At 43.9% G+C, this 22,901-nt stretch overlaps 2 protein-coding genes across 3 annotated transcripts; one reads left to right on the forward strand and one right to left on the reverse strand.

The window, feature by feature from the left end:
* The first annotated feature begins 1,243 nt into the window (after positions 1-1,243).
* LOC124697055 (63 kDa globulin-like protein) lies at positions 1,244-3,225 on the forward strand. The gene is made up of 5 exons (XM_047229697.1): positions 1,244-1,625; positions 1,706-1,881; positions 1,977-2,039; positions 2,115-2,408; positions 2,517-3,225. The coding sequence occupies exons 1-5, from the start codon at positions 1,244-1,246 to the stop codon at positions 3,150-3,152; spliced, it is 1,551 nt and encodes a 516-aa protein (XP_047085653.1). The 3' UTR covers positions 3,153-3,225.
* Positions 3,226-14,668: 11,443 nt separating this feature from the next.
* On the reverse strand, positions 14,669-18,825 carry LOC124703883 (type IV inositol polyphosphate 5-phosphatase 7-like). Of its 2 annotated transcripts, none has more exons than XM_047236121.1 (13): positions 18,681-18,825; positions 18,499-18,586; positions 18,129-18,194; positions 17,913-18,000; positions 17,705-17,809; positions 17,091-17,585; positions 16,721-16,856; positions 16,440-16,633; positions 16,249-16,357; positions 15,989-16,137; positions 15,641-15,897; positions 15,382-15,529; positions 14,669-15,272 (listed from the first exon to the last, which is right to left on the reverse strand). In XM_047236121.1, the coding sequence occupies exons 1-11, from the start codon at positions 18,708-18,710 to the stop codon at positions 15,669-15,671; spliced, it is 1,689 nt and encodes a 562-aa protein (XP_047092077.1). In that variant the 5' UTR covers positions 18,711-18,825; the 3' UTR covers positions 14,669-15,272; positions 15,382-15,529; positions 15,641-15,668. The 2 variants fall into 2 exon arrangements, with proteins under 2 accessions (XP_047092077.1, XP_047092076.1); XM_047236120.1 differs by having other exon boundaries at positions 16,721-16,859.
* Between the last annotated feature and the right edge of the window lie 4,076 nt (positions 18,826-22,901).

Raw genomic sequence — 22,901 nt, forward strand, 5'->3', positions numbered from 1 at the left:
CTAGCAGTGTCGCAGCTATCCGGCGAGAAAAGTCACAACAAGTACGCGCACAAAGAGAGAGAGAGGGATCTCTCTATGTTCCAAGAATCCAAAGAATGCAGGCCGTACCATGTAAAATATATAGGGCAATCGAACTGAAAATAAATGGATGAGGCGCTGCACATGGGTGAGCTCGTGCGGGGGAGAGGGCGACCGATCTTTTCGTCCGATCGGTCGCCGGATCGAAAAAGGTTAATGAGGGTGATTTTATGGTTAAAATCCACTTGAGATTGAAAGGTGATGTATTTGAGTGCTCCTTTGTACCTATGTATGGGGATGCCCAAGGTGAACAAAAGCTTTCTTTTTAAGCCGAGCTGGTATGAATGTGTGAAAATGTGACAATTCCTAAATTAATTGGAGGACATTTTATGACCATTCGAAATTGATAAAACAATAATAACTATTATGCAAGATGGAATATTGTTTTCAATGCTATTATAAAAAAATTGAACTTGAGAGAAATACTTGTTTTTGGCTATTCATATGTTGGGATCTCTCTTAAAGCAAGATCAATTTCTAACTAGCATAGAGTGGGAACAAAAGTTTCCAATAGTAATGTTGTGTGCGTTTCCAATAGCAATGCAAAGGATCACAATGCAAATTTAAGTTGCAAGAGTCCACTAAGCACTAGCTTAGTTCTCCGTCTACTAATCAGTCAACGTCGTACGCGCAAACTTTCAGAGTCGCGTGAAGGCGTGGAGTTAGATGTTGATCAAGGTAGATACAAAATGACTGAGGTTAGAAGAATCGTGCATTTCGAAAACCGAAGAAACAAACGATATCTCTCATTACAATTGAGCTCAGAACGGACGATTCTTGTGCGAAGTCGATGAGTTCAGAGGTCGGGCCGGTGAGGACATATCCAGCCGGAGTTCCCACTGGAATCACTAGACGTTCTAGTCGAGCAGTCCGTCTAGCGTCCAGGTGCTCTGTACCTGGTCGTCTAGCACCGAATCCACTGAACCAGCACCGTCGTTCTGCACAGCGAGTAAGCGAGCACGCCACGACAGGCAACACACACGCTGGAGCGCACCCTGCCGAAGGCCGGATAAGCATCGCCGCGGGACGTGGCGACCCGCCTCTCCCCTGCCACGCAGCTTCCCTCCACGTAGCCGCGCCACCATGCCACGTACAGTAGCTCGCGAGCTACAAATAGGATGGCTGAAGTTCCACTCCCAGCACCAGAGCTAGCAACGAGTAAATCATGGTGATCAAAGCAAGCATCCCTCTCCTCTTCCTCCTCGCAGCAGGTCTCCTCTTCGCAGCGGCCGTCGGGACCTCCAGGGAGGAGGAGGGCAGGCGCAGCGAGCAATGGGAGCACCAGCACGGGAAGCAGGGCCGCGGGCGTGAGGGTGAGCAGGAGCAAGAGCAGGACAGCCGCCGACCGTACGTATTCGGCCCGCGCAGCTTCCAGCGCATCGTCCGGAGCGACCAGGGCTCCGTCGAGGCCCTTCGCCCATTCAACGAGGAGTCCCGGCTCCTCCGGGGCATCAAGAACTACCGCGTCACCATCATCAAGGCCAACCCGCGCTCCTTCATCGTGCCAGGGTACCCGGATGCTGACACCATCAGCTACGTCGTTCAAGGTACCTATTTGTACACGGTTCACGCACGAACGGCATCGGCATCAATGCGTCTGTGTGTTTACTTTATCTTGCACACGCAGGCGAGGGGGTGGTGACGCTGATAGAGAACGGTGAGAAGAGGTCCTATACCGTCCGTCAGGGCGATGTCGTCGTTGCGCCGGCCGGGACGATCAGGCACCTGGCCAACACCGACGGCCGGAGGAAGCTGATCGTCGCCAATATTCTCCACACCATCTCCGTGCCCGGCAAATTCCAGGTACAACTTTCTGCCTAGCTCGCTACTTTTGCCGCCCAAAATTCGAATCATGTACGTGTACGGACTGACACGTGGATATACACTGTGGCATGCAGTATTTCTTGGGCGAGTCGCTCGTGTCAAGCTTGAGCAAACGAGTCCAAAGAGCTGCTTTCAAGGTACGCGCGCACAATCTGCGAAGTACAGTACTCCGTAAATTGTCTATCAGAGAACTCACGACGTCTTGCTGACAGACTTCGGAGGACCGGCTGGAGAAGCTGTTCGGGAGGCAAGGGCAGAAGCAGGGGTTCATCGTCCGCGCCTCCGAGGAGCAGGTCAGGGAGCTGCGCCGCCAGGCGTCCGAGGGCGGCCAGAGCCACCACTGGCCTCTCCCCCCGTTCGGCGGCGACTCCCGTGACACCTACAACCTCCTGCAGCAGAGGCCCACCGTCGCCAACCGCCATGGCCGCCTCTACGAGGCCGACGCCCGCAGCTTCCGCGCCCTCGGCGACCATGACATCCGCGTCGCCTTCGCCAACATCACCGCTGTGCGCAATCGACCCTTAAATTCTGCAGTTAACCGCAGCCAGACGTTGTCACAGCACGTACTATGTTTCTGAACTGAACCTTTTCTGTTTGCGTCGATGGATCGGCAGGGCTCCATGACCGCGCCGTACTACAACACGCAGTCCGTGAAGATCGCCTTGGTGCTGGAAGGCGAGGGCGAGGTGGAGATCGTGTGCCCGCACCTGTCGCAGGAAAGCCAGCGCCACCAACAAGGTCAGAGCGAGCGCGGCAAGGGCAGGGGGCGCGAGGAAGAAGACGACGAGCGCGAGCAACAACACCAGCAGCAAGGACGCGGCAGCGGATCCGAGTCGGAGTCGGAGGAGCAGCAACAGCAGCAGCAGCAGAAGTACGAGACGATCCGTGCCCGGGTGTCGCCCGGCTCGGCGTTCGTGGTGCCCCCGGGCCACCCCGTCGTGGAGATCTCGTCGTCCCGCGGCAGCGACAACCTCCAGGTCGTGTGCTTCGAGATCAACGCCCAAAAGAACGAGAGGGTGTGGCTCGCCGGGAAGAACAACGTGCTCGGGAAGCTGGACAGGCCCGCCAAGGAGCTGACGTTCGGCGCGCCAGCGAGGGAGATTGACGCGGTGCTCGACGCGCAGCAAGACGAGGGCTTCTTCGCCGGACCAGAGCAGCAGCAGGGGCAGGGGGAGGAGGAATGGCGCCACCGCGGTCGTGGTGAGGAGGCCGTGGAGAGTTTCCTGAGGATGGCAGCCGGTGCGTTCTGAAGGTGCAAGGCCGGTGACAGTGTGTCAGTGATCGAGCGAGCGGGAGCCCGAGCAGTTTAAGAGTTGGACTTGTACGTGCGTCTAGTATCTACTACACTCGGGAGTAGCATAAATAAGTGTGGCTCGGCTCGGTAGTCGGTACAATGATGTAAGTTTAAGTTTCCTAGCAAGGCATGTTCATACATATAAATAAATAAACAAGGGCGTTGCGACTCTTTTCATAGTACTCATACTCATATTTCATACAGTATATCTATGGCATTTTCCTTAGGGCATGCATAATAATAGAGAAGGCACATCTTCTCTTAGCCCTTTATGTTATTTAGGGAAGACAATAACTATAACGTGTATATATGTATTGTCTCTTATTTTTATTTCTTGCAACTAATAATAATTAATTAAATATTTATATAAAATTAAGTTGCTAAGGGAAGACACAGTGGTACCAATAGAGAAAATAGTGTTCTCTTAATTTTGAAGGAAGCATCCCATAGCTAAGGAAAGGCAAAATTTTCTTTCTCTTTCTCTATTCGCTCTACTCCAACTCAGAAAATATCATACATGGCACGCTGACGTCACCTCATATTATACATATACTTAGTGTCGACTAATCCATAAGCTAATATATTAGTGCTATGATATGAACGAGCTTACCTATTACTAACAACTAAACTCATAAAGCTTGTTTTCCTGACATGCCAAAAATATTAGCTCAGAGTCGAGCCAAGTTTTCGAGTACTCGTTAAGCTCCTGAGCTTCGTGTTTTATTACACCAAGCTCGACTGCACTAATATAAAACATTTCCCAAAACGTCTTATATAATTGAAATAGAGGAGATGTAGGTTTTTTCTTTAGAAACAGATAAATTTCCTTTGTTGATCCGCTCTTTGGCTTTTTATATAGAGAGAAAACTTCGCGGGCTCGTGAGCACTATTGCTCCTACTTTTTAAAAAAAAAATCTCGTACACATTAGTTCCAAAACATCTGAAAATAAATCTAGACGTAGAAAATGACGTAACCTTTTCAAACTATTTCATTTTTGAACCAAAAACTTGTGCGAAAATAACGGATGCGAAGAAGAACAAAAGGCCTTGGACGCGTCACTACTAGGAAAAGGACTATTACCGGCGCACCAATTTTGGATACTGCCGGCGCGCACCAGAGCCAGCCGTTGGGAACGGGCCGGTGGTAACTGGCTACTGCCGGCGCATTAGCTAGTGCGCCAGCGGTAGGTCAGTTATTGCCGGCGCATCAGTAATGTTGTACCACCGGCGTGGCCGCTGAGTGCGCCGGCACTAGTCCAGGAAGTAGTGGCGCATTCTTGTGCGCCGGAAGTAGAGATGTAGGTTCGCCGGCGGTATTATTCGAAATTCCTTTTTTCCAGCATTTTCCTGCATATTTATACGGTCTAATACAGTTGATATTTATACAGTACACATGCAATATGAAAAACACATAGAGTCAAGTCTCATTTCGGTATCAATATGTAAATAGTCAAGTCTCGTTTCGAATCTTGATTCACACAATACACATGCAACACCGAACGAAGTTTGATAAAGTTAGAAGTCGATACATAGTCACCAGTGTCATACACCTCACAATTTAGCTACTAACCTAAGCATGATCATGGTCGCGATGAGCATCTTCACGAAGCCCATGGTCTTCATCCGATTCCTCCTCATCTTTCTCATCTCCCCCGCTAGATAGTGCACGTATCTTTCTTCTGCCTCCACCCTATTGGGGTATCCTTTGTAGCTGTTGCCGCTAAAATGATGCACCTGTCTCCGACAATCCTCCCAATCGGCGTAGACTTCAGGAATCCTCCTCTTGTACACGACATATGTCGGCATCTCCATGCACAAGATAAATAAAACGTCAGTACCAAAATCATAGATGATATATATACTTGCAACATATAAGTATATATGAGAAGTAAAGCCAATAGAATTAATTAAGAAGTAGGATCAACTAAATAATGTGCCTCATATTTTGCTGGTCGAAACAAATATTAACATTTAGGAACGGTGTAAGTGAGGTCAGGTAGGATGCACAAGAGATTGATATTTGTGCCATCACACCAGACTCACTTGCACCGCCCCCGATTGTAGTGACCAAGCATTTTAATCATCGGCACAAATATGGAAGAAAGACCAAAAGTAAACGAAGAACGTCAACTCAAATACGAGACAAATAGTATCAACTAAATAGTATGTCTCATATTTTATTGGTCGAAACAAATATTAACATTCAGGGGGAGTCAACGAAGCCAAGTAGGATGCACAAGAGATTGATATTTTTTTATCACACCAGGTTCACTGGCTCCACCTAGAGTGTACAAGTGACCAAACATTTTAATCATCAGCGAACTCCAAATACGAGCTAAGTAAGGTTCGAGTAAATGGAAATGATTAAGATAAGCATGCCATAATCTAGAAATACCAAAGTAAACGGAAATGATTAAGATAACTTGGTGTGTCTGATTCCAACGAGTAACGAATTACTAGAAGCAAGCTAACGAGTTCACATGCACATCCGTACAAACTAAATAAAAGCGATAAGTCGATCGGGTTAGAATAGCAATTACAGTACGCAAGCTCATCGACGTATCGCTCAAGCTAAGCAAAAGCGTTCACATCGTAGGATCAGGTTGTACGCTTCTTAGGGAATGGACGGCAACCCTCCAGCGATTTGAATGGCCCGTCCTCACGCGACATCCGTCGGTAATTGATTAGAACCATGCACCCGTTGGTAATTTTCACGGAAAATTTTGGCATGACCTTCCTACACATTAGGACAGCGCGATAAATGTGACGAAATAGAAACTTAACGTATCAACATTTGCAACATTGGCAACTCATTTTCATCTCATCAAATCGTTCGGTCACAAACACAAAAATACAACATATATATGGCACACGATTAGCTTCAAAGTTCCAATATATACACACAAGCGATTTCATTCCGTAATTTGTTCATTAATCACCTATTTCGTTGATATATTTAGTAGACAAGATCGAGACGTCACGCCGACCACGACTTATGAGTTCCTATTTTCTAGATCTAGATCTAGATTGAGTGGTCAATGCCGGATAGATAGATCCTTTGTTCAAAAAATCAGTTGAGATACCGATTTATCGTGTCGGGTGGTAACCGATAAGATTTTAGCATATCGGTTGATTTATCGTCGGCATCGATATTTTTGCCGATTTTCAGTCTGGTAGCCGATATATCTCCCGATTTTCAGTCGGAGGGCCGATATTTCGTTTGTTTTTCAATGAAATTTTGCCGAAACTTGGTCTGATGGACAATATTTTCGTCCTATAGTCTTGTAGAACTTGTGCATTAGCTCAAATTTACATTTTTATTGATTTAAATGTTGTTCAATGCTCCAGTATTATTTTTGAGCAATATATTACAGAAAATTTATTGCCAAAAGTTAGGATTTATCAAAAAAAACAAGCCGATAAATGGCAACCAATTAAATCGATTAATCGACCGATAAGCGATTAATCTTCATTTTGAGGCCCACCGAGAACTTAACGATTAACGATTTCTTGAACATTGATCAAGATCTACATAGAGGATGTGGGATGCATGTAGGATGGGAAGATTTGCTAAAAAAATATCTTATTTTTTAGTCAAATCGGCTAAATTTGGAGTAGAAATGGAAAAAAATGAGCTTGGTTCGGAAAAGGGTTGGGTTGAGTGTGTGGGAGCACTAGTGGGGAGAGTGGGTGGGCAGTAATAAGTGCCGGGAAATATCCCAGGTTACTGTCGGCGCACCAAGGTAGGGGTGCGCCGACAGTAGTTGGAGATATCCCAGGTATCTTGTCCGAGCCTGGCCCAAGAATTACTGCCGGCGCGCCAAGCCCGGGGCGCGCCGACATTATTCTATTATTGCCGGCGCCCTCGGCCTGGTCCGCCGGCAGTAATTCTTGGACCAGGCCCGGACGAGGTGGAGACCAGGCCAACATTGACCGCCGGTGGACCACTCTTCCTGTGCGTCGGGGGTATATGTTCTTTGTTGGCGCGGCGTGTATCTGGTGCGCCGGTGGTATTTGCAACCGGCATGCTTCAATATTGATGCGCCGGCAGCATAATCTGAAGCACTATTTCTGCATCCCTAACCAAAACCTCCCACATTACGATTGCTTAGTCAAAAGGACTAGATCCATAAAATAAAAAGGCATCGCTTATTTTTCTCCATCAGGTCAAATATTACGAACATCACCTACAAACATCAATCAAGAATTCATCTACACTAATCAACAATTCATCTATATGTTCGTTGATACTCTAACAGTATTGAGACCATGAAGCTCACTGTAGAAATCAAGATCCATTGACAGGGTGGAGGCTCTCGTATCTAATTATTATCCTAAATATGTTTTTTTACCATTCTGGTCTATTAATGCAAAAGTCTAATTAGATCTATCTTGAATTTTTGAAAATCCTTTGATACGGCGGGTTCGATTCCCACTAGCGGCTCCATACTCCTTTATGATATATGCATGATATATACATCATCCATTTGTATATGGATTTTTTGATTTCCTAAAAGAGTTTCGGTCTAAGATTTTTTTCTCAGAACAAGAAAGCGGTAAAAGAAAGAATAAAATACAAATACAAAGCTTCCACAAGCGTGCAAAATTTTAATGTGAAATTATTTATATTATGGGCTATACAAGAAAGACAAAATCTGTTGAAATTGGAGATTTGAAACATGCATACCTAGATTCACACATTTGTCATTTTTGTGTAGCCTAGAATACAAAATAGTTAAAATTGAAATATTGTAAATTTGTGGGATAAATCATTGGTTACAAAATGGTTTTTTATAATTTTTTTGAAACTCATAAATATGATTTTTTATTTTCTGAATCTGAAGGAGCACCGGTGCTCAGTAGCAAAAAAAATCTCCGTCCAAAAACATTGTTCGTTGATAGTTTTTTTGGACAATGTTCCTTGATAGTTACTGTACTATTTTTTTTTTGAGAACTTGATAGTTACTGTACTAAGTATTATACTAGCAGAAGTGCCCGTGCGTTGCGACCATCCATCTGTTCACAAATAAGTGTGTCCGTGCGGATTTTTCAATACACATTATCAAGTAAGGGGTTTTTCCCTACCGCCGCCGCCTCCTGTTGAGGTCCAGGGCCCTTCTCGCGCCGCGTCTCACCTTACTCCGACCCTGCCGCTCGTCGATGCTCTATCGGCCGATGCAGTCTACCGCCAGATCCTATATTCCCCGGAGCCGCGCTCCGCCGTCCTCCTCGACGTCTTCATCCAAATTCTCTCTGGCCGGGTATTTTTCTTGATAGCCCGGGCGGCAGATCTTTTTCAATCACCAAGCATATCCTCACATCGTCCTTTCCTTTCATCCTTTCCTTTCAGATTTACAACACCGTGCAGCTTTTAGGCAGCGGATTTGAGACCAACCAATGTTGCTACTTTTGATTCACCTTGCTGATATTCCACGCAAATTCAAACATATATAAACTGGTGATAATCATTGTGGGGGAGCGATGTGGGACTATTTAACATAGAATAACGAAGCGATTTTTGGGATGAATTGGATCGATGCTTTGCCTGCAAGCGCTTTTGCGAACGATCGGGCTGGCCGTCCGTAACTTTCTTTGTGAGCCCAGTTCGCTGATGAGAAGGGCCCAGTTCGTGATGAAGACAGGTGCACATCACGTTTCTTCCTGGTGGCATTTTCTGTAATATGTCAATTGGTGGGAGGGTAAAACGGACCAAATAAAAGTTGGACGAAAATTTTAGCAGAAACCTTAGCTCCTTTATTATTAGGTACTAGTTGAATGCCCGTGCGTTGCTACGGTCCGTAAATTATTTTCGATATAAATATAATACACACTAAAATTTACATAGAAAATATATCCACACAATATTCCAAAAATAGAATTTAGTTGCAATGTATTTTCAAGAAAAAATACATAATTCCACATCACATCGATAAGCAATAAACTAACAAATACTTCTCACTGAATAACATTCTACTTTGCTCGTTATGTTTTGCTTTGGTCATGACGCCATACGTCATCGGGTTAGTCAATTGAGCACTAAACAAACCGGTAAACAGTTGCCATGGGCGAAAATAATAGATGTAAATATTTTAAAGGATAGTTAAAATGCAAACACGATATCATTGATTTGTGATGTTGTTTTTACGATAACGACTTATGGCATGAGATGGTGTAGTGGAGTGAAGCGATAGAATCAGTAGCACTGAAGCGAAGGAAAACGAAGGAACCAGGCTGTCTCATGGACATTTTTTTCTTTCAAATTTACAGTTGAGGTGGATTCGAGCCGATACACAATTAAATGTGTAATGGATAATATTTATCTACACAATGTTCTATTTGTGTGTATTATGGTATTATAGCATGTAAACATGTATGATGAGGTGATGCACCTCAAAGTAATTTTTTATCAAAAAAATTATAGAAAGATACTGGTAATGTAATTTTTTAACCTGGTTGTGTAGACAGCTCAATCTAAATTGGCACAAATAACTGGGATAATTCAGTCTTTAGAGTCTTAACAACGCAAACTACATAGACAACTGTTTAAATGATCGTCGTCATTTTCAATTATTAACAGCATAAACTGCATCCTCTTTCTGGCGCTGCAAGAGCAACCATTGAATCATCGTCGCCCGTCTCCACCACCTTACCTGCGGCCTTCCTGCGCTTTGGTGCCACTGGTCGAGACCAGCTTCTCTTCGTCCTTCCACATATAGCAAATCAATCACTTCAGGGCGGCCTTCGAGGTGCATAGAATTTTGCTTCCACTATAAATGCATTCACCATTATGGTGTATACCACTGCGTGTAGAGTATAGACATAGACAGTGTAAGTTCAAATAGTTAGTTCATACTGTAGAGTATAGACATAGACAGTGTAAGTTTAAATAGTTAGTTTATAATATTCTTTCAACAGATTATCAAACTTAATCTGCATATTGCCATATCAAATATATTCGAGATACTTGTCAAACCAGATATAAGTTGGTCCTCCTGTTTGTATATGATGCTTTCCTCATGAAAAATTTCTGTCATGCATAAATATCATGAAGTGCTAGCAAATCTCCGGCTTCTCTACAATTATCGATTACCTATGGTGCGAAAAAATTCCTCTATTCTAAGAAATATTCTTATAGATGTGCATCGACCTAATCATTTTCTCTACTCCAGCTATAGCTCGGCCTAATCTTCTCTGAAGCGTGTGTACATGAGATGTTTTTCTTTCACCTAATCATTGACCGAAAGGAAGAACCCCAAGATAATGCAATGGCAGATAAAAAACTCCGCATATAAAATCTTGGACGGAAATCAGAGATATAAACATGTAAAGATACGTAAATGTGTGCAAAATAAATCGCAAAAGCATGAGTATGTGTGGAAGGCAAAAAAATGTTAAACTTTGTAAATATCTTTTTTACCAACCAGGAATTGTGCTCCTCAACACTCTAGAAAATTTTCCATCAGACCAGTAGTCAAGAAAGTTCAAGGGATCTTCGATCATCAGAAGAAGATATAGTTACAGTAGTTCCCAAAATCTATACTCAACTACAGTAATCTACAACACTGTACGGAGCTGAAATTCGTAACATTTGTATTTACACATATGAGAGAGAACATGAGTAAACTGAATCTGAGCACAGATTATACCAACATGTGTGAAAGTAAATCAAATAATCAACCAGAGAAGATTTCATCAAGGAATAAAAATGTTGCCAGCAGCACAAGCATTATCAACTACACGTATACATATGCTATAGTTTACTCCAATTGACTGAAGTTTTAGAAGTGGTAAGAATCAAATAGACATCTCCTATGTCCATACAATCACTGCATCGTCTTATATTAGTGAACAAAGTAAGTAACTTTTTTAGAGGATAAATATCGCATTCTACCCATTCTCATATATTCTTGAGTTTGCCTAGACATTCCACACTTGGTAAGATCAAACTTTGTCCAAAATAATAGCTGAATTAGACACGGGTCTACGCAACTAATAATGGACAACTTGACTTGTATTTTCCTATATTAGGAGTTCAATCTACAAACAATATATATTTTCCAAAGAGAACACCAAATTTCTTTAAAAATGACAACCCTAAAATTGTACCTTTGCTTCATCGGGAAAGTGCAGGCAATCAGAAATGTCACTCCAACATCAGGCTCGCATGCATCAGCTCATTCGGTAGTGTGCACACCTCTATAGCACATAGCTGCAGTTGCTTATTAGTTTATTGGATAAAGTTCCTCTAGAAATCCATCCAAAATCTTACTCAATATGGGGGGTGTCCATTTTATGAGCAAATAAAAAAATAGAGATCCAATATTTTATCTGTTATCATCTACCGTGTTTGGCTTGGAAAAATAGAAGCAGACAGGAGAGTGGAGAAAGCTAAAAACTTGGATAAATAAATCTTGCACCAAATGATCACTTTGAAATACCCAAAAAAATCATGCAACATATTCCCTGATCTGATCAAGAATACGACCCAGGACATGAAAATCAGGACTGCGCATGAACCAGTCTACATAAAAAACGGATCTGACTACAAGGAAAATGCCCTTGTCAAGAACGCCATCCAGAACATCTTTCCGTGTAACCAAAAATTGGAATTGTCACGTATACAGGATCAGATCAAGAACAAAAGAAGTACAATGCCAAAAATACACCAATCCCCATCCATGATCCACCCCTATGCCCATTCCCATCCACGAAAACCATACAGGGAGAAATCCATGAAGAACATCCATTCAGGCCATCACCTAAATTCCCGTCGCCGGCTGCCGGCTCATGCTTTCCCTTGGGCAGTGCGGCCGTGTCGAGGGGCAGCCGGTGCTTGCGGAGCTGCGCTGCTTCACCGGCCGTCCCGCCGCTGGTAGGGGAGTTTCCTCGCGGGCCTAGATGTTGGATCGATAGTGGCTTGGGGAGATTGCGGCGATCGCGTATGGATGGGACTCATGGCTTGCTGGTGGGGTGTAGCACGTATGCATGTGCATGGCTCGTGGGGTGAACACAACTTTGTTTAGGTAAGTATATATTTGTATTGATTCAGATTTATTAGGTAAGTACAAATTTGTATTGATTCAGATATATTAGGTAAGTACATATTTGTATTGATTCGAATTTAATACGTGATTAGTGGTTATAAGGAAAGGTGGAGGGGTGATTTACCTTGAAAAGTGATCAGAGGCCGTAAGATTAAATTGGACAGTCCGGATGCTTCCAATGACGACCACTAAAGTGTGTTGAGTGTCAAACGACCAACTCTCATTTAATAGTAAAGATAGATTTCGGGACACGGCAACGGCATCCGTGATGGCCCATGTCACGGACCGATCTGGGCCTAGGGTGGTGCGCCTCGCCAAACCCGTCGCGGCCCACGAGCCACGATACACCTGCGCGTCAATGGCACGGCCGCTCTGCCGCGGTTGAAGGCGAAATCTGTGTGGTGTTCGACGAGCGGCGGCGGGACTGGACGTCGGGGGGCGGCGGCGCTCGTCCGTCTGCCGGCACGGCCGAGGATTCAGGTACGGCGGATTCTCTCGTCTTCGTCATGCCCAAAATAGCGACAGTTGTAGCCTAACCTCGGGGCTGGCAATGGGCGATCAAACTCTTCGATCAATCCCTCGAACGTTTACTCTCTACAGCAATCACAATCATGCGCATAGTCTGCCCATCTTGCGTCGCCAGGACGCCAATCTCCTGCCTTGGGCGCGTGCCTTGTTTTGTTGTTTGGCTGATGAAGCTGCTGATTTCGAGGTTCTCCGGTTAGGCTAGCTAATCCCAATAAAGCTGTTCGGGGATGAGGATATACTATCCCAAGCAACATTCGCCAACCCGTCCGTCGAGCCATTCCATCAGGCACCGATGCTGCCTGCCTGCTCTGCTCACTTTTGCGTTACCACGACCTGACTACGGCGCGTCCCTTGTTTAGTTGTTTGCCACATGACGCCGCTGGTTTCGAGGCTGTCAGGTTCAGGCTTAAGCTAATCCCAATAAAGCCAGTGATCAACAATTTCCGATTGACAGGTACTCTCTCCTGCCCATTTTATGTTATGCATAATTTTTCGCGCAACTTAAACCGTGCAAATTTTAACCAAGGATGTAGATAATAATACAAAGATCTACCATGTCAAATGCATATAATATAGAAATATATTTCATAATAATTTTAAAAATATTATTATTTTGTGGTCTATGCTCATATTTTTATCAATATAGATGATTAAACTTTATGAAGTTTACCTTTGATCAAAATTTATATGCAACATATTTTGGGCAGGAGGGAGTAACACCATGGCGAAGGAAGGAGTATATTCGGCACATACATTCAGTCCTCTCCTCCTCTCTTTACTTAATGCATCTCCAGTGGTAAGATAACTGTTTGTGTTTGAGTAGACAAGAAATGGAAAAAACCTCAACCCAGCGGCCCAACGCAGACTGATTGGTGTGTTCGCGTCCATGCATCTGCGGTCTAAATTTGGGCTGCGAATATTCGTCGGCATGGAAATAGCGCGGACTCGGGCTCATCTGGCGGTGGTGAGTGGCATGAATCATTTCGTCTCTCTATGCACCCGCAAAGCGTGGATAAGGAGGCTAGCCATGAAAGCCTCACAGGAGCGCATGCACCTCCGCCACAAGCTTCATCGCGCTATGTTGCAACGGTCATGCCTCCCAAGATGGCCATGGAGGCCTCACCGTGGGAATAGTGGTGTGTGCAAGCCCCATCCTATCCCCCCCACAACTCCCAATGGCGTACCCGCTGCCTTCTTGGGCACACCGGGAGCAACAACCACCAACGGCATGCCTCCTCCACCGCTGGTCCACCATTTGCCTGCGCCGATACCCGACTAGCCATGGCCGATGTTGATGTTCGTGGTCCCGACGCATGACGACGACTAGTAGAATAGGCCTTATTTTTTAATATTTATATATCTTTTTAAAACTATGTAAATTATGGTTTCCTATGAATGAAAAATGCAAAAAAAAAAAAAAACATCGAGCTGCTCGGGTAGGCCCCGACCCAAATCCATAATAGGCGTGAAGCGGCCGGTTTCATGCCCGTGACCCGACACAAACGTACCGAAACGGATACAAATCGTATTTGAAATGTGTCGGGCGATGAAGATACCCATGGAGATCAGCCTAGGGTTTATACCCCAAGTGAAAAACCAAAAGAGATTAAAGGAACAAAGCACAAACAAGTGGTCCTACTTTGGAGGAGCAGGGTCTCCCTCCCCTCCTCTCTTTTTGTTTCTATCCTTTTGAGAAAGGAAGGCAGTCAGAGGCATGTCATCGGTTCTACTCGTCCTGGAGTAGGAGTGGTAGCAATTGACCGGCCGTACCAGTCCATGCTTGAGCCTTCTTGGCCTGGCATGCATCCTCCCCTTTGATGAGTGCTAGCACCTGCCTGCTGCATCCGAGTCTCCGAGACGAGGAGCCTTCTCTCTTTTTCGGCGGGCCCAACTGCTTTCGTGTCCCCTGGCCTGCCCACAAAGCACACAGCCTCTGCCTTCCCTTTTTCCATGAGCTGTAGGTTTCATCCCATGGCAAAGGCAAAAGAAAACAGACAGGCTGCAGGGTGCAGCAGCAGAGAGGGGCAGCTTCTGCGTGACACTTTGTTTTATATTCAGAGCATTGCTTTGTGCACAAGCCTGGCTGGAATCATTCCTTGCCAAGCCAAGCATGGACCGGAACACTCTAGTATCATCACGCACAGCCAGCTGAAGGTTCCAACGCTGAACAAACGGTAGAACTGGTTTTTCTTTTTTACTAAAAAAAACATCTGAGCCGAGCCAAGTGGCTCCTCGTTACATCAGGAGGCAAAAGCAAATGGAGGAAACAGGCCTTCCCTTCCGAGTCACAAATCGCTCAGGAAAAGGGAATGTTGTATTCATCTACCGAGTATCATGGAGGGAAATCCAAAACCACACGTCCACACCACAAATTAGCTTCAGCTGTTAGTGCCTAGTACTAGCTTTGTTTTGGGACCAATAATCCTTTCTCTAGTTTGGTTCCAAACGAAATCAGCGCCTGAAGAAGATCAGGCTCAAAACTGTGCAGAACGGCGCAAATCATCCTGTTGAGAAGCGCAGCAAAGGCATCATTAGTAATCCAGAACGGCTAATGTGTAGATGCTGAAAGAGTCGTTAAAAGTAGTTCGAGATGTGCACGAGTATATACCATACCTAGAAAAATCTACAGTTAGAAGCATCTCCTTCAGTATCTGCATCACTGGAATCCTATTCTTCAGAACCACCTGTATCTGGAAACATTCCAATTGCTGGAACCTTGGGAGGAACGAGCTGGTGCGCTCTGCTACCGAAGAAAGAATGTCTGCAGTGGAAGCTATGATGAGCACAATGCCTTCCACATGGAATTCAGGGAAGCTGACACAGCATCAGCCATAAACAATGCGGCAGTGCAGGGTATGTAGAGTATACAAACCTTGGCCTGGCTCCATGGGGATGCACAATCAATAAAAATTGATATCTGTGTAGCTTCGTGGGTAAGTTGGGAACGGTAGCTCGTCCACCCCCATTAGGGAGCTGGAACGAGTGAAGCTTCCGAATTGAGCCTGGCTCGGTAGTTTAACCTCCGCCGTGAAAATGCTGTATACGGGCCTGTGGTCTGAGAATCGAGACTCGCCGCGGACATAGCATAGTTGGTTTAGACCTCTCCCATACCATAAAATCCGATCGCACCTACAGAAAATCAAAACACAATGTTTGGTCAGTAAATGGGAAAGAAATGCTTGTACATCAGTAACCTATGTATTTTTTTAAAAAAATTTACCATGCAGGTGTTCTTCTCTTCTCGTTTGGATGCATATCTTCGCCTGAGTATCTGTCGGAATTGTACGAGTACTTGTATGTGGGAGGGAAATATATTCTCCCTTCTTTCCAGCCTGCAAATACGCGCCCAAACCTTTGCTCTATGCGAAGCTGTTGCAAAAATATTTCCGGTAAGAAACAAGGGAAACACTTTATGTAATTGCCGTAGCTGCGCATGTTGCTCCAGGAGCTATTTGATATGTTCAGATCAAAATGGCTTACCTGATCTTTTTCCAATAACTGTTTCCAGTTGTGCATTTCAACCAAAGCCTTCACCGAGCGATAAGAAAGAGCTATCCGGTAGTTCAGATCCCCTAGCCAGATTATACGGCTGAAAGAAACAAAATATGTGAGGGTCTTCCATTGTGTGCACTAGCCAGATTGTGTATAATGGAGCTGGAAGTAGTACGTACTCATGGTCCAGAATTGTCTCGGGCGACTTCTCGTTGCGTGCACTATGAGCATGCGGGAATCTGGTTTTCTTCAAAATTTCCATCACATCTGCATTTCTTCTAAGTTCATCACCATCTTTTTGACCCGACGTTAAGTGTGTGCAAACAAAACAGAAGCTTGTTTGGTGCAGAGACATACTGATTGATATCGATCCCTGAGTTGAGAAAAAAGGACATGTAAAAGAATAGGAATGGAGTGACTACTGTACACCTACAAGGACTGAGTAAATAGCAAACAATACCTTATTTCCAAGATATCCCATCAAGCCTCTACCAACGCACGACACCTTCAAGTTCTTCACATGATCCCTTATATCACTCCGCACCCAAACCATGAGAAAAACTCCAACCATTTGCTTGCTAGCAACTAAGCAATACCTGCTGTGTCATAGAAAATATGAGTTTCAGTTCAGAGATTCTTTTGGGGAATAGTTCAGAAATTTTTTGTTGTTCCAAATGATGATTGAAGGCTGTATGCCGTTTCATATGAAACGTTAGTAATTTCAACATTCAAGTACAGAGCTGGGAACTGTGTCATCTAGCTACTTTGTCTCGCAACTAATATTAACTTACATGCAGAAATAACTTATATTCATTTTCAAGGACACTTACTTTGGGTTAATCAACCGTCTATTATTGTCATCGGTTGATAGTGGAGCACCATATCCACATGGCATTGGTGAGAAGAATGTAGTACCAGGTGATTCCTCGTCCATATTCTCATCATCAGAGGACCCACCACATCTCATACTGGTGTCAACATCACTTGGCCTGCTCCCAAAGCTAATCCGGTCACAAACACTGAAACGTCGGTCCACTAAGGAGTGAGGATCCATCATGTCAATTCTTGAACTTCGACTGAAGGACTGAAATGATCGCCGGTGGAAGAATGAGGAGTTCCTTCTTCTTGATGATCGTTCAAAGTCGACATTAAGCTCCGCAATAGGATTTGGAACCGGTGACGGGGTGTGGTAGTTGTACGCAACAGAGCCCTGGAGATCAAGGTTATTTAGTGTATTCCTTACAAGAGAAACCCACTTTTTCGCCGGACCATTGTCTTCATTCAGCAGGACGTTGCCAGCATTCAAAGGAACAATTTCCTGAAACCTGACATGATAACAACACTTGTTACATTTCATTATCTATTTGCACCATTTGGTGATGTCTTCTATTTTGTGCATCAAACAATATCTTTTTTAAGCAGATGCACCAGCATAGACTTATACCCAATAACGTATATATCAGCAGCAGGAGAAGTATGGAGCCAGTCTTCCAGGTTCAGATGACTAGATGGTGACCTTCCTCCCACATTCCATGTACCAGCGAAGACCCTACACGCACAAATATTTGGATTGCCATATCGAAGTTAGTTTTCTTCAGCAATAGTAGTCAGCAAATTGTTACCGAACACTACAGGAGTAATATGTATTTTACCTGTAGTCCTGTGTGTTCGTGATATAAGCACGATCGATTCCATTTCCTACTCGACAATCTCGATCGAAGCTCTTCCTTGGCAACCTCTCTAAGCAAACATAGAGATAATTCAGTTATGCATAGGACACAATGTTGACTGGTCATTTTTGCACCAACAGAAAGGGTTGAAAGATCTGAAAATGCAGTAGTTACTGTGAGGACGCAAGCAAAATGTACCTGTTCTGCTCTTCTTGGCTTTGCATACATCTCTCTCTGAGAAACTGGTCCTCCACTGCATCCCCACTGAAATGAGCATCACAACTTTTCAGGATAAACACGGCAAAACAAAATCATTTTTACTGAGGCCTCAACTCTCAAGACTGTTTTGGTTGGTTTTACAAATAAAAAAAAAGTCACTAGACTACATCAGACAAGAGAGGGCAGCAAGAGGTCAAACTTGCTTCAGGAAACAACACGCAATTATAGTCAACCAAAACACTGAATAACACAAAACCAAATATTTGCACAGAGACAAAATCATGCAAAGAACAGAAACTCATCGTCTGGTTGAGACTGACAGAGGTGGTCTGAAGCTAACAGCAAGTACCTTCTTCAACTCCATAATCCGAATGGAAGTCCTTAGCCTTGGTTTTGATGTTGAACCACTTCCTAACGATGGTCTTGGACCAGGACAGCTTTTTCCACACCAATAAGAGCAAACACAAGATCAGAACTGGGCAGAGAAAAAAATATTATGAAGATAGAAGCTGCTGGTGTGTGGTCACTTACCCTGTTCTTGGTTGGAGTCTCATCTCTCATCGTCTCAGTGCTTCCTCATGCAGCTCCAGGGATTCGCCACCTCCCTCCTCAAAACCTCCAAATTCTTCTTCTCCCCTTTCTACCCCTTCAAGAACAGTAGTGTATCCTAGAGAAAAAGGGAGAATAGATTCTCCTTCTCTCACTTTCACCCCTTATTTGGAAGATTCCACACTATGGACTCAAGAAAGAAGCCGGAATTCCTAAGAATTGCGAGCAGGCAGCAGCTCAAAAGTAGCAAGAATCCGCGGCAGCATCCCAAGAGAAGAGGGGAGGGGATTGATGGGAAACAAGAGGAACTAATGAAGCAGGTACTTCAATTGGGGGAAAACAGACAAGATCAAGAACGGAAGCAAAGACCGCGAGATTCAGGGACCAGGACCAGGGTTAAAGACCGCCAAAAGGGCACCAGGCGACACGGGCCTCCAAGAGAAAGCTCCGAGGAGGTGGTATTACACTCACTCACCAACCTACAGCTCGCCTGGCTTGCCCAGCTCACGACGCTCGCTCGGATCAATGCCGGTCGCGAGCGGGAGTTAATGCCCCCCTACCTTACAGAAACGCCCAGGGAGCAGGACAGCGGAAATTAATGGGGGTCTAGCACCTGAAAGTGAATCCGAGGAGGGAGGCGGCGGAGGACACGGAGGCGACCAAGAGGCGAGCCGAGCCGAGCCACGTCGCGCAATGCAAGCGCAGGAGCTCGGGAGGATTTGAAGGACTGTGGAGGGAGAGAGGGAGAGGGGTGTGCAGTGCGAGGACACGCTGCTCTGCTCTGCGCGGTCTCTGCGTTCAAGGAGACGAGCAGGAGGAGGAGACGGGGTAGTAGTAGCAGGCGGACTGAGACTGACTGAGGAGTGAGGAGAGCAGCAGCAGTGTGGGGTGGGAGTGAGGCACGGAGGCCAATATGAAGGGGAATAAAGCGAAAGCTTTGTTGGGGGCCTCTGCTCTCCTCTTCGGCTACTGCTGCTGGTGTTCCTTGCTTTTCCTCTTCTACGTATATGTAGCCTTTGCTCTTTAGCTCCAAATTCGATGCACGGCAAAGCAAAGCCTGCGGGTCTCGGCTGGAGCTAAATGCTGTTTTCTGAGTTCATCATTGCTTTTAGCGCTTTGCTTGCTCATAGGTTTGCTAATTCTGGATCGTTTTCTACTACTACTACAGATGCTTTAGCCCAAGACACCTGTTTTCATGCGATGGAGGCTTTTTGGTTTCTATACTTTTGCTAGGCAATGGACAAATTTTGAAGTTGTTACCATTCCAAACCGGAGATATGCAATGAGTTGTAATATACTACGTGCTTGATTTGGTTTTATGCAAAAATTGATCGATGTTTATTGTCTCCAGTGAAAATTCGTAGCACAAGCAAAGTTCAATGTACGTAATTGACAACCGTCCAACATTATCCAATGTAATGTAATGTGTGGCTAATACATGGACAAAGAACCGGGAAAACCACCGAGCTTACATGTTTCATTGCAATATAAATTGATTTCCCTGTCCTTCAATTTCTCGATCTGTCCCGATATATGTATATCTTTTAGCATCTCTCACTCGCCATAAAGATGAAACAAAAATTCTCCATCTATGATGTCGACTCAACATAGATTCGCATAGCCTACTGTAGTTTGATCACACCAGGTTAAAAGCACTTAATTTACAAGTAGTACTTTGTGTAGGGTGATTCAACGTTACTAGGGTAGAAATTTGGGCATATGGCATCACAAAAGTGTGCACGCAAGAGACATGCTACCGCAAAATGAAATATCATAAATATGATCATTATTCTAGGGAGAGGGTGATTCCAAAATACCAGTATAAGAATACCATCAAAAGTATAACCACTATCTTCACTCCTATATTTGTTCTTGAAAAGAGGTAGTCCTAGCCTCTGCATCAATCGTTGCATACATCATTTTATTTCTTTATGGAACATAGTATTACAGTTTATTCCAAATCACGGGTTGCATAAGATCTCAAAACGGATAATCCATCTAAAAAAATCACATGCAACGCCTTTGTATCAACATGCCAAACACCAATCAGACCGCTAGTTGTACCGACCCTAACAAATCCCATGCTACCATTGTCATTCGGTTGAACAAATATCCATGGTCTAATGACTAAGCATCAAATATTTATCAAAAATTACTTTTCGTATACAACGCGCTTAATTTGGGGGCATCATTTCCTGCTAGAACAACACCTCTTTTCCTAGTATGAGGGCTCTCTTTTTTCTACTGTGATTTCAGAGGCAACTCTAGCCAGAATTGGCTACACCTTATTTGGTTCTATGCAAAAATTGGTCGATGTTGATTGTCTTCATGATAGTGATGCTCAGATGATTTTTTTTAACACAAACAAAGTCTAAAATTTAATTTGGCTACGGGGTGGATATGCTCCCTCCACCCAAAAATAACATATTTTTAATTATAAAAAATAATCAACAATTTTTTCTCATGTACATCTCGATAAATATAACTGTTGCCAATCTAATGTGTGGCTAATACATGGACAAGACAAAGAACTGGAAAACCCACCGAGCTTACATGTTTCGTGTCAAGGTACTAATAACAGACCTTTCATCGATCTGTCTCTAATCGATTGTAAATCTTATCCAATTTGTTTGCATACCAATAATTTGAAAGTCAGTGTCCCAATTTATGGGTCTGTCCGTATATTTCTTTCAGCATCCTTCACTTGCTATAAAGACGAGCCAAAAATTCTTCATCTATGACATTGACTCGACATAGATTACTAAGCCTAGTTACTGTAGTTTCATAACACTACATTAAAAGTACTTAAGTTACCAGTAGTAAAAACTTTGTTTAGGGTTATTTGATGTTATTATGGTAGAAATTTGGGCATATGACATCACAAAAAGTGTGCATAAAAAAATGGTACCACAAAATTAGATATCATAAATATGCCCATTATTTCTAGGGAGAGGGCGATTCAAGAAATAATATAGTGATAATACCAAGGAAAATCTTAAGGGCTCTTTTGATCCATATGATAGAAAAGGTATAGAAATAGGAAAAACATATGGTTCAAATGCCATGCATATTTCAATCATATGGTAAGATAAAGACGGTTTGATTCTAGCAAAGAATTGTTTTTTTTGGGGGGGGGGGGGAGGCATGTTGAAACTCACGAGCTTTATCGTTGCTAAAGTCTGATAAAACTTGAGGGTGTACATTAAAAAAAATCAGATGTTGTATTTACATAAGCTCTAACCTATTGCTAAAGTCTCATCTGAAGCAAAGGTGCCCACAGTGTTTATGTTCTAGAAAAAAATGTCAAACGTTCTTGGATGGGTCAAAATTTTCCTGTTTTAGGAGATCTGTTAGAGAATCTCTAATCCACCGACTTTCAACAACTAGCATAAGTCAAATCGAGTGACTACTTGATTGGCAATACATCTAGGGTCAGTTTGGTTGCTCGCACCCGATTTACTAGGGGCCAATCCAAATTCATGGTGCATCTAGTTTGGCTGCCAACAATTCATTTTCAACTTATCTTGCACTTTTTTTTGTCGTCAACATGTTTGGTTGCATGCCCTATAGTGTTGTGGTAAACAAACATGCATCATATAGATCTACGCGCATAATACAAGGAACTAACATGCATCATATGGAACTAATAGGTAGCATCTAAAATTAATATGAACTAGTAAATTAACAATGTTTAGCCCTAACTACTATCAAATTGCATTTCATCAAGATGCTACCTAGCTACTATTAAAACTTATATTATATTGATCAATTGATAATCTTGGGATACGCGTAGGCCCTGTAAACCGGGACGGAGGTAGTATGGAGGTACTAGAAAGTTCCATTTGTACACACAAATATGGCTAGTTCATAGGACATGGCGGCACATAATTCTCCTCTTAAAAGCCTTATCGTTTCTCTAGCGGCCCATATAGCGTTAGCGCACTCCTACAAAAAATTTCGCTCCCGCCATCAGCAAGCTTCCTCTGGCACGCACGTTGTGGAAAGAAAATTGGCTATGTCACCCACATTCTCCGTTTGGGTCGGCGACAGATCCAGCGCCGCGACGTGTTTAGTCCACCCTGATCTCTTTCTCGGTTTTTCCCAAGTGGCTCATATAAAAATCAAAAACAATAATGTTGCAACCAAATTAATTTAAAACCTCTCACATCCAATAAACAACATATTTCACAATCAATGTAGTCC

This window comes from Lolium rigidum, chromosome 3, assembly GCF_022539505.1.
Source record: "Lolium rigidum isolate FL_2022 chromosome 3, APGP_CSIRO_Lrig_0.1, whole genome shotgun sequence".
NCBI classification, from domain to species: domain Eukaryota; kingdom Viridiplantae; phylum Streptophyta; class Magnoliopsida; order Poales; family Poaceae; genus Lolium; species Lolium rigidum.

Coding starts and splice junctions, on each gene's coding strand:
- LOC124697055 (XM_047229697.1), top strand. CDS start 1,244: ATGGTGATCAAAGCAAGCATCCCTCTCCTCTTCCTCCTCGCAGCAGGT. Junction 1,882..1,976: donor CCGTGCCCGGCAAATTCCAG/GTACAACTTTCT, acceptor TGTGGCATGCAG/TATTTCTTGGGCGAGTCGCT. Junction 2,409..2,516: donor CCTTCGCCAACATCACCGCT/GTGCGCAATCGA, acceptor ATGGATCGGCAG/GGCTCCATGACCGCGCCGTA.
- LOC124703883 (XM_047236120.1), bottom strand. CDS start 18,710: ATGAGAGATGAGACTCCAACCAAGAACAGG. Junction 17,810..17,912: donor ACGAACACACAGGACTACAG/GTAAAATACATA, acceptor TTGTGCGTGTAG/GGTCTTCGCTGGTACATGGA. Junction 16,138..16,248: donor AGTTATTGGAAAAAGATCAG/GTAAGCCATTTT, acceptor TTTTTGCAACAG/CTTCGCATAGAGCAAAGGTT.